Source organism: Salvelinus alpinus, chromosome 6 (assembly GCF_045679555.1).
Source record: "Salvelinus alpinus chromosome 6, SLU_Salpinus.1, whole genome shotgun sequence".
In the NCBI taxonomy this organism is placed as follows: domain Eukaryota; kingdom Metazoa; phylum Chordata; class Actinopteri; order Salmoniformes; family Salmonidae; genus Salvelinus; species Salvelinus alpinus.
The window spans coordinates 40464734-40475978 of NC_092091.1; the positions used below are offsets into that span (position 1 = coordinate 40464734).

The following is an 11245-nucleotide window of genomic DNA, read 5'->3' on the forward strand; positions in this document are numbered from 1 at the left end:
GGAAATACCGCTAACAGCCACGTCCTCACGCAGGGCCTTGTGGGTAAAGTTATGTCACAACCACTCAACCTCACCTGTGGCCTAGGAAGACAAACAGTATGCTACTGTACTGTTCATGTTATATTTTTTGTATCACATTGGCTGTCTTCACTGGTCTGTGTAAAATCTGAAAATAGGATGAGTCCCGGCGTGTGTTGTTTTATTAAACATTAATTCAATAACCAATTATATTCATCTGTAAGCCTACCTTATGGTAGTTAAAGGTTGATTGCTAAATACATATATGAGACTACACTGGTGATGCTTGTTTAATGATAATAACATAATTTTGATGAAAACTGCAAACCAGCAGAAAATCAGAAGGCGAAATAAGCAGATCTTAAAGAGCAACTGAAGGCAATATTAATCTTCTCTGGTAGAAAACGACCTATGTGGCATCGATATTAGTTAGAAACGTCTATTCTAGTGTCAAAATTGTCTACAGTAGTAATGGGATAATTTTGGTCATAAAGTCAATCTCGTCCAAAACTGAGATTTAAAGATAATTAGGAAAAAATGGAATGTCACGGAATGAAGGCATATGGGGCTAGTTAGAGACCGTCAGTAAATTACACAATGTACAATACTAAAAAATGTCAATAGCTCCAAATTTCAATGACTTAAAAACATTAAACTAACTATACATTTTAGAAATTCAGATGTGCATTATGAAAATATTGTCTCATTTACGTTGTGTAATTTATTGACGGTCCCTAACTAGCTCCATAGATAGTGTGAGGGTGTTGGTGAATGGAGAAAGGTGGAGTCAGGCGCAGGACACAGAGATGAGTATTGTACGACAGTTTACTCAAATATGATGAATAATATTCCAACACGGAAAACACAAAAAATCCAAAGCACAAGAACACGAACCCACATGACAAACAATAACGCACAAAACAGAGAGGGAAGCCAAAGGGTAAATAAGGAACATAATTAATGGAATAGAAATCAGGTGTGTATAATGAAGACAACACCAAACGAAAATGAAACATGGATCGGTGGCGACTAGAAAGCCGGTGACGTCGACCGCAGAACGCCGCCGGAACAAGGAGAGGGACCAACTTCGGCGGAAGTCGTGACAGATAGGCGTTTCAGTCGAACCAACTTTGCCATGGTCGCACACCGGCAGGCTGAAGCTAATTGGTGAAAGAAGTTGGCTAGCTTTCTAGATAGTTTAGGCTACTTCCAGACACAAAAACTGGTTAGACTGTTTCAAGTTATCTAGAAAAGTGAGTGACTGTAACAGCGTATGTTTCGGCAGAGTGAAAGTACAAATGCTTATCACGTTCGAGCGCAAGAGACACAACCACATCAAAGCACGCCCCTAATGGAAAAACCACATGATTTCACATGTGTAAAATCACATGATTTTACATGTGAAATTTCATATAACATCATGTGGAAACATGTGTTTTGAAACACTTCACATAATTTATGACATTTCACATGTGAAAACGTGGTTTTGGAAGAGATGTCACATGAAAACAAAAAAATGTGTCATTATGATACACACAGTGCTTTTAATATACAGTGTTTTCAACTTACATACACTGAACAAAAATATAAACGCAACATGCAACAATTTAGCAAATAGATGCTTCGTTAAATTCGTGTTGATGAGAGGAATCACTTGAAGCCGTTGCGTCTGATCAGTTCTTTCAGTTTAGCCCAATGGATTGTTGTTAGTGTCCGCCTCCTTTTCAGAAAAGCCTGCCTTGGGGGAGGGACGGGGGCCAGAGCACGAAGCACCCCCCAACACAAGTTCTAGTCTTTCAGAGACTGGAAATAATGTGTCTGCTTGTATATATACCAAAGAATTGGCCCGTAGGATCATCACTGAAAAACGTCCAATGCTTCTATCAGACAAGGACAACCATGACTACACCCACAAAAACATATATTGTGATCAGTATAACATGGAGCCTTCACGAAATGCCACGAAGCAGTACTACATTTATTTTTTCATGGGTCTCATTTGCACGTGTTGTGTGTCCAAGCTTTGCATGCCGAGATGGAAGACGCCTTGCATGAGAAAGACGAGCTGAAGATGAGAGTTCACTCCTACATCTCAGAAGTGGCCAGAATAGAGAATATAATGCTTGCAAAGGTAAACAGTAACACTCTACACAGCAGTAGTATATTCACACTAGATGTTTCCCTCAAAGGGATTGTATTCTAGTGTAGATATTACAATTGGATTATTATGTATCTACTGGAATTGATAATGGCTGTTTTCCAGTGTTTAGCCAAGTACACATCCTCCAGTTGCTATGGAGTCCTTCCAATAGTTTTTAACTGATTTAAATAATGGTGTCTTCCAGGAGAAGGAGAACAGGGAGATGCTGGAGCGGTTCCGGATGGCCCATGGGGAGTCAGAGGACCGGGAGCTGAAGCTGCAGCACGCTGAGGGCCTCAACAACTCCATCCGCCTGGAGCTGCTCTCCTCAGACACAGAGAGACGACACCTCAGAGAGACTGTGGGACATCAGGAGAGAGAGATCCAGGAGGTGAGACTGGGGGGGCAATGTGGGTGGAGAAAAATGCTGTAGATAAAGCTTAAAATGGGTAGAGTTTGAGTTTTGTTTAAAATGTCCACTAGCTTATGTTGTCTGTTCTTGCATACCTCTACCCAATATCTACTATACTGAATTCACTTGCATTGTTTATGATTAAAAGGCACTCATAAATAGGCATGATATCAAATAACACATGCTGATACGTAATATATAAATAACAGCAGTCTCTAGTAAGAGTCAGTGTCATTTGTGACATACTGTATATACATTAGCAAAGTGTAAAAATGTATTCTTGGCAATAGATGTATAGCCAATCTCCATAATTTCAACAGACCTGGTGGCACAGTAGGAACTCCAGGTTAAGTAATCCAGGGGACCATGACACAATGTTCTAAAACATTCTTGGGGACTTCCCTGGAACATGCAGGGGACCTTGATTGATTGAATTAATGTCAATTACTCATTAAAAACGAAAATATTCTATTTCACATGTGCTCGCGGAAATCAAATTAGCATAATACAAAAAATCCCCATAAAAATCAGTCTGTTTAAGCGAAACAGTTTGAACAGTTTGACTATTAAAGGACTCGTCTGAAGTGGATACTGCTGATCTGCCAACTTCTGCTGAACAGTTTGGGCTACACACTAATATGACCCCTATATGGAAAGGTGAGTCTCTCATGAACACGTTTTGCTCTAAGAAGCCCACAAGCCTCACAAGACTCGTCGGAAGGTAGCCCAGTACCAGTTTAAAACAAAATTATGGATGTACTGTATATACTGTATAGATGTAGTTTAGTGCCAAAATAAATTGGTTAAATATGGGTCAACAAATTGTAAACTGAAAAAATATATAAACGCAACATGTAAAGTTTTGGTCCCATGTTTCATGAGCTGAAAAAAAAATCACAGAAATGTTCCATACGCCCAAAAAGCTTATTTCTCTCAAATTTTGTGCTGAAATTGGCTTACATCCATGTTAGCGAGCACTTGTCCTTTGCCTTGTCCGCATACTAAGAAGCATGATCATTACACAGGTGAGCCTTGTGCTGGAGACAATAAAAGGCCACTCTAAATGTGCATTTTTGTCACACAACAATGCCACAGTCTCAAGTTTTGAGGGACATCTGGCTTATTCACCTGCGGGATCATCTGAGACCAGCCACCCGAACAGCTGATGAAACTATGGGTTTGCATAACTGAAGACTTTCTGAACAAACTGTCAGATACCATCAGAAACCATCTCAGAAACCGGCTCATCTGCATGCTCGTTGTCCTCACCAGGGTCTTGACCTGACTGCAGTTCTGCATCGTTAATGACTTCAGTTGGCAAATGCTCACCTTCAATAGCCACTGTCATGCTGGAGAAGTGTGCTCTTCACAGATGAATACCAGTTTCAACTGTACCGGGCAGATGGCAGACAGCGCGTATGGTGTCATGTGGGAGAGCGATTTGCCATTCATCCGCCGCCATCACCTCATGTTTCAGCATAATAATGCACGGCCCCATGTCGCAAGGCTCTGTACACAAGTCCTGGATGCTGAAAATGTCCCAGTTCTTCTGGCCTGCTCACCAGACACGTCACCAATTGAGCATGTTTGGGATGCTCTAAATTGATATGTACGACAGCGTATTAACGTTCCCTCCAATATCCAGCAACTTCCTACAGCCATTGAAGAGGAGTGGGACAACATTCCACAGGCCACAATCAACAGACTGATCATCTCTAAGCGAAGGAGATGTGTCGCGCCGCATGAGGCAAATGGTGGTCACACCAGATACTGACTGGTTTTCTGATTATTCCCAGTCATGTGAAATCCATAGATTAGGGCCTAATTAATTTATTTCAATTGACTGATTTCCTTAAATGAGCTGTAACTCAGTAAAATCTTTGACATCATTGCATGTTGCGTTTATATTTTTGTTCAGTATGTATAGCTATTACAGCTAATTGAAACACGTGGCCCATCTGTCCCCGCCCCCTATGATTGATCTCTAAACCACCAAATTATCTCTGTTAGAGCAGATAAAACAACCAATCACATGCATGGGCATGTTTAATCACAACATTAACACACAGCTCTTGCTGTTAGGGGAGGTTTACTGCTTAGACACACACACACACGCAAACACGCACGCACACACAGGCACCTACATAGCACATGCAGCTTAATATTCTGCCCCATCAGTATGTAAATAACACTCTAATTTAGTGTGTTATACGACTGAAGAACTGAAGAGGAGAGTATATTCGAGATCAGTGTAGATCTTCCAGTCCCACCACACACAGCACAGCAGGACACTAAAGAGACTCCCGACAGCTCAGACACTGCTCTCAGACATTCTCCCCAGACACTGGTACATATCTGCTAAAATGTAGTGATGGGAAACCATGAGTTTCTGGAGGCTTTTGCGCTTTCACCAAATTGTGCCGAAAAATTACTCTGCGCTTCAATATCTGTTCACGATGCACATTAGTGACATCTGCTGGTCAGCAATAAATAGCAGTGTGTGATTATCAGATAGAAGAAAAACCTTTCTCCACTGTTTCTATCAAAACTCAGACGCGCAGAGATAAGTCACTGGCCTTGACATCTGCTGGTCAGCAATAAATAGCAGTGTGTGATTATCAGATAGAAGAAAAACATTTCTCCACTGTTTCTATCAAAACTCAGACGCGCAGAGATAAGTCACTGGCCTTAGTAGCCTGTAAACAGGTGAAATACCAGGTTTGTATCTTACATCATACTTCCCTTTTTTGACTTCGAGTTTGCTATTATTTAGCATGCTTCAGACAGAAGCGTATACTATAATAAATACAAATACTTATAAGAACAACAGTGCAGGAAGTGTAGTTTCACATAAAACAATTTTCTAAATAGTGTGTCTTCAATGGGATTTGACCTCATATCTCCACGTCCCTAAATGTTCCATAGTTCCCTATGCTACCTGCTAAGTTACCAGTCAGATAAAACTTTCTGTCCAAAATCCTAACCATATTTGTATGTACGGTGTCCAGTGGCGGTCGGTGTTTGACAGCAGCTTGGAATCGATGAGAGCACCGTAACCATGGCGAAAACAGTGGGATCTTGCATTTGGCAATACGTGGTTTGAAAAAGCATGTGATCAAACAAAGCTTCTGACGTCATCGATGACATACTTCTGATAAAGTGTCACATGCGTCGGCACACTGCTTCGAAGTTAGCTGCTTAGTGATTTCGATGCATGCCTCGGAGCTCCGGTATCAAACATAATATCACCAGAAAACAGTGCTATGATTGTCGTACACACACTGTTGTGATTGTCGTATTTATCATCACCGTCCTCATCATCATCGTCATAAATTCCTCGTCCTCATGCACACACTAGGTCGGAAAGCGAGGTAGCAAAACTGATCCCTTCCCTTGGACCTCATGCACACACACTCTCTGTCTGTTCACTGCTGAAGAACCACTGGGACGGCTTAAAGCAGGAGATTCCTCATGAACCATTTCAATGAAGTTAAACCCAGTGTTCTCATGTGCTCCTTTACCCCCGAGGATAACTGTGGTTTATTACACCCTTACACCCAATAGATTAATTCAGGGAATAATACACTCAGATATTTTACACTCTTCCCCCACTCACTTTACATATACTATCATTCTGAAAAGTGTATTCACTTCTGTATTGTGTGCTACAGCACATCAGAACCACACATTTTTTTGGTGTGTGTTTTTTTACCCAATGGAGGTAAAAGGTTACCAACTAGCCAATCAAGGAATTAATCATGTTTAAACCTGTCTGAGGCTGAAGGCAGATGAACGAGACTGAGAGGTAACCAATGGAGATGGCAGGATAGTGTGTGTGTGTGTGTGTGTGTGTGTGTGTGTGTGTGTGTGTGTGTGTGTGTGTGTGTGTGTGTGTGTGTGTGTGTGTGTGTGTGTGTGTGTGTGTGTGTGTGTGTGTGTGTGTGTGTGTGTGTGTGTGTGGGTGTGTGGGTGTGTGTGTGTGTGTGTGTGTGTGTTGATGTGTGTGTGCGTGCGTGCGTGTGTGTGTGTGTGTGTGGGATGGTGGAGACAGCCAGGGCAGAGACAACAGCAGATGAAAGAGACTGAGAAACAAAGCAGCGATGAAAATCTGGAGAAATCCCTCCCTACATCCCCCCTTTCACAAGCAGATCCCTATGTAAAATAAATCATATTTCCTTTCTCTCCCTCTTTATCTCCCTCCATCCTTCTTAACAAACCCATCCTCACCCTCTATCCTGCTCCCTCCTCTCTTCTAGCCTCCTTCCATCCTCATCTACCAAGAGTAACTGTGCTCATTCCTCTCTCTATTTTTCACTCATCGGTTTCTCCCTCTTCCTTCGAATATTTCAAACTTATTTTTGTTCTTTCTTCATTATTATAATACAGTATAACATGTGCGGAGGTACGTAGGTGTGTAGAGAGAGGCAAACTAATGCAAATAGAAAGGGGGGGGTACACTTTTAAAAACAACCAAATAAGATTCTTGAGAGCGATGCTATAGGGGAACCAATTTTGGGTCTCTGAAGAACGATAAATGGGATGTTTTTTTTAAGAAAAAAATCCCAAAACAGAAATGCTTCAGCCCTTGAGGACCAGAATTTAATGGCCCTGCTGTTGGGTTTTAAGTCTTATTTGCATATTTCCCAGGGTGCTTTTTGATTTAATTTTAGAGTTACCAGTACTGCTCATGACTGTGTTTTCTAGTTACAGAGACAGCGTTGATGTATTCATTCATTTTCAGTCTTGTGGCCTTCATTTCACAAGTGAAATGCTAAGTGAATATGTGAAGACTCAATTCTTTAAGACAATGCATCATTCATCATTCATCATTCAAGGCCTTCTTTTGAGCACCTATTTTTTTTACCCTATTACAGTGGCCTGAAACTCATAGTTTACAGGTCACATAAGGCCTGCAAGTCATATTGTGCTCGCTTCCAAAGTGATGTGTAATTCCTATTGAAATCCAGCCAGAGTGGGAAAATCCAATAGTTAGAATTTTTATTTAGCAGCAAACTGCACTCAGAATGACTGCCAGGGTTGGGAAGATTAAGATATGAGATTTCTCTACACATCTAAACTGGAATAACCATTTCAGTAATGGGTGCAATAAGTAACAGATTGGAAAAGTTTAGAAAAATGTATGTTATTCATACTTGAGTAGCATAAGATTAATTAATCAATAAATATACATGCAAAAACATAGATATTGAAACAAACAATTCTAAAAGTCAACCTGCAATAGAGCATGCTGGGAAATATGATATTGATGGCTGTGGTTTTGGTTCAACTCTGGTTATTAACACCAACACTGGCATTGTTTTACACCACTGAGTGTTAATGTAACTATTTGAAGTGCTAATTCAACCCTTCAACACTAGAAATGTTACACTGAAAAAGCAACACTAGTTAACACTGGCCAATTTGCTGTGTGCTATGAAAGGGACAATGTATACATTTCAAGAACCTTTTAGAATTCTGAAGAACCATAGAAGCCACATCAAGAACCCCACAGTTAACTCAAAGGTTCTTTATTGGGATAGAGTTCTCCAAGGAACCTTAAGAGCTGAAGAATAACCATTCAAGAACTGAACATTTTTGTCAGCGTAGCGAGAAATATCCGTATAGATAAACAAAAGGGAGAGGGAGAGAGAAAATAAGGAGAAAGAATGAGAAAATGAGAGAGAGAGAGAGAAGGAAAGCTAAAGTTAGTGGTCAGCAACACTCCAGGCGTCATAAATCAGATTTCCGAGAATCCCCTGTGGACAGGCCCTCCGCTCGGGGCCCATGCGGACACGCTCAGCAGGGCACGGAGCATCGATTGGCGTCTCCACGGCAGCCAGCAGAGTACACTGCCGGGTTCGGAGGGTGAGAGGGGCGAGGGGGGACAACGGGAGAAGGGAGAGAGGAGGGGAGGAGAAGGGGGTATTCGCTCATGAGGAAGTCTGCCTCAGCACCTGCCGAAAACAGCAAGCGAGACCTTAGAGGAGAGAATATGTGTGTGTGTGTGTGTGTGTGTGTGTGTGTGTGTGTGTGTGTGTGTGTGTGTGTGTGTGTGTGTGTGTGTGTGTGTGTGTGTGTGTGTGTGTGTGTGTGTGTGTGTGTGTGTGTGTGTGTGTGTGTGTGTGTGTGTGTGTGTGTGTTTGCGTGTGCGTAGGCCTGTGTATGTTTGTGTGTTTCAATGTCTTTCAATGTGTGTGTGTGAGAATGTGCAACATGTCAGATATGTGCAGACTCCAGGATAATTTCCTCCCATCAGCACTCTCACCCCTAAACTTACTAAACACCCCAACTCACCCGTCCCTACCCCCCTACTTTACCACACCCTCCTAATCCAGAGACTTCTGCCTACTCACTCCAGGGCAAACAGAGAAATCTACAAAAAAACAAATAAGATCATCCCCATTTTCCTTTCCCCCTATTGTCCTTTCCTCCTGCAGGCTTAGTGTTGAGAGGCTTTTCTACATTTCACACAGCCTGCGGAAAGGGGGCTCTACTGGACATTCAGCAACTAACACAGAGTGTACATCTCAAACAGCCTGAGGCCGTGTGCTGCTGGACACTCAGTAACTATCAACCGAGTTTACATCTCACACAGTCTGGGACTGAGTGCTCTGGACACTCAGCAACTAACACAACACAGAGTTTACATCTCACACAGTCTGGGACTGAGTGCTCTGGACACTCAGCAACTAACACAACACAGAGTTTACATCTCACACAGTCTGGGACTGAGTGCTCTGGACACTCAGCAACTAACACAACACAGAGTTTACATCTCACACAGTCTGGGACTGAGTGCTCTGGACACTCAGCAACTAACACAACACAGAGTTTACATCTCACACAGTCTGAGGCCGAGTGCTGCTGGACACTCACAGGGTGGAAGTCAGAGAAGAACAAACAGAGAAGAACAACATGTCAGATAGTCTTTGATATGCAACACAGAGAAAGTCTTTGGTGCCTTGCAGTAGTAGGTAATTCACCGTTCTCTAAACCCGGCCCCCTTGGTTACTTTTGCAAGCTCAGACAACAATTTCCTGTAAAGGCCAATTACCCATACAAACCACAAGCAAAATCCCCTCGCAATGATCTCAAACTGTGTTTCTAAAACATTATGAAATTAAATACTGATCAGGAGACTCTCGGGTATGTTGTGGTAGACTACAATTCACGGGAACCTGGTAAAATTATGTTCATAGTGTGGTTAGCCACTGGATGGCTTTGTATTTACTGTCAGCATGCAGTCAAAGCTACTAACCGCTTTTGGAGCTAACTAGTGCTATCAAAATCGTTTTGTGATGTCGTCAGCAGATGAGATTTATATTCATAATATAGATGTAACTTAGCTAGCTGACATACATTTGGAGAAAATAAGTTATATTACCTAGATAGCTAGCTGGCGTCAGCAACATTGGTGGTCAATGAGAGCTAGCTAACAAGCTAGCAAACAATGCAACAAAAGTATAATTTCGGATTTGAAATATAGTCCAACAGGCTCTGCGTTTCAGAAATCAGAGTCTCAAGTATCCCTTGTCCACTGATCAATGAAAACGCTCTGTTTTTGCCATTGCCCTCATTGGCTTCCATGTGTTTGAAAAGTGAGCTTGTCTGAGGCTGGTCGGACTTGAGCCCGGTTCGTGACAGTTGCTATCCAACAGAATTGTAAAAAAATATATTTCATTTTTTTATTGCTTTATTTAACCAGGTAGGACAGTTGAGAACAAGTTCTCATTTGCAACTGCGACCTGGCCAAGATAAAGCAAATCAGTGCGACACAAATAACACAGAGTTCGATACGGGATAAACAAACGTACAGTGAGGGAAAAAAGTATTTGATCCCCTGCTGATTTTGTACGTTTGCCCACTGACAAAGAAATTATCAGTCTATAATTTTAATGGTAGGTTTATTTGAACAGTGAGAGACAGAATAACAACAAAAATATCCAGAAAAATGCATGTCAAAAATTTTATAAATTGATTTGCATTTTAATGAGGGAAATAAGTATTTGACCCCTTCTCAATCAAAAAAGATTTCTGGCTCCCAGGTGTCTTTCATACAGGTAACGAACGGAGATTAGGAGCACACTCTTAAAGGGAGTGCTCCTAATCTCAGTTTCTTACCTGTATAAAAGATACCTGTCCACAGAAGCAATCAATCAATCAGATTCCAAACTCTCCACCATGGCCAAGACCAAAGAGCTCTCCAAGGATGTCAGGGACAAGATTGTAGACCTACACAAGGCTGGAATTGGCTACAAGACCATCGCCAAGCAGCTTGGTGAGAAGGTGACAACAGTTTCTATGATTATTCGCAAATGGAAGAAACACAAAAGAACTGTCAATCTCCCTCAGCCTGGGGCTCCATGCAAGATCTCACCTCGTGGAGTTGCAATGATCATGAGAACGGTGAGGAATCAGCCCAGAACTACACAGGAGGATCTTGTCAATGATCTCAAGGCAGCTGGGACCATAGTCATCAAGAAAACAATTGGTAACACACTATGCCGTGAAGGACTGAAATCCTGCAGCGCCCGCAAGGTCCCCCTGCTCAAGAAAGCACATATACATGCCCGTCTGAAGTTTGCCAATGAACATCTGAATGATTCAGAGGACAACTGGGTGAACGTGTTGTGGTCAGATGAGACCAAAATGGAGTTCTTTGGCATCAACCCAAC

General features: G+C 41.9%; 1 protein-coding gene across 1 annotated transcript; it reads left to right on the top strand.

Annotated features, from left to right (window-relative positions):
• The first annotated feature begins 2044 nt into the window (after positions 1-2044).
• Positions 2045-2596, top strand: LOC139577845 (centrosomal protein of 135 kDa-like). The gene is made up of 2 exons (XM_071405000.1): positions 2045-2149; positions 2364-2596. Exons 1-2 carry the CDS (start codon positions 2054-2056, stop codon positions 2589-2591), a joined length of 324 nt encoding a protein of 107 aa, XP_071261101.1. The 5' UTR covers positions 2045-2053; the 3' UTR covers positions 2592-2596.
• Positions 2597-11245: the final 8649 nt, after the last annotated feature.

Coding starts and splice junctions, on each gene's coding strand:
- LOC139577845 (XM_071405000.1), top strand. CDS start 2,054: ATGGAAGACGCCTTGCATGAGAAAGACGAGCTGAAGATGAGAGTTCAC. Junction 2,150..2,363: donor AGAATATAATGCTTGCAAAG/GTAAACAGTAAC, acceptor GGTGTCTTCCAG/GAGAAGGAGAACAGGGAGAT.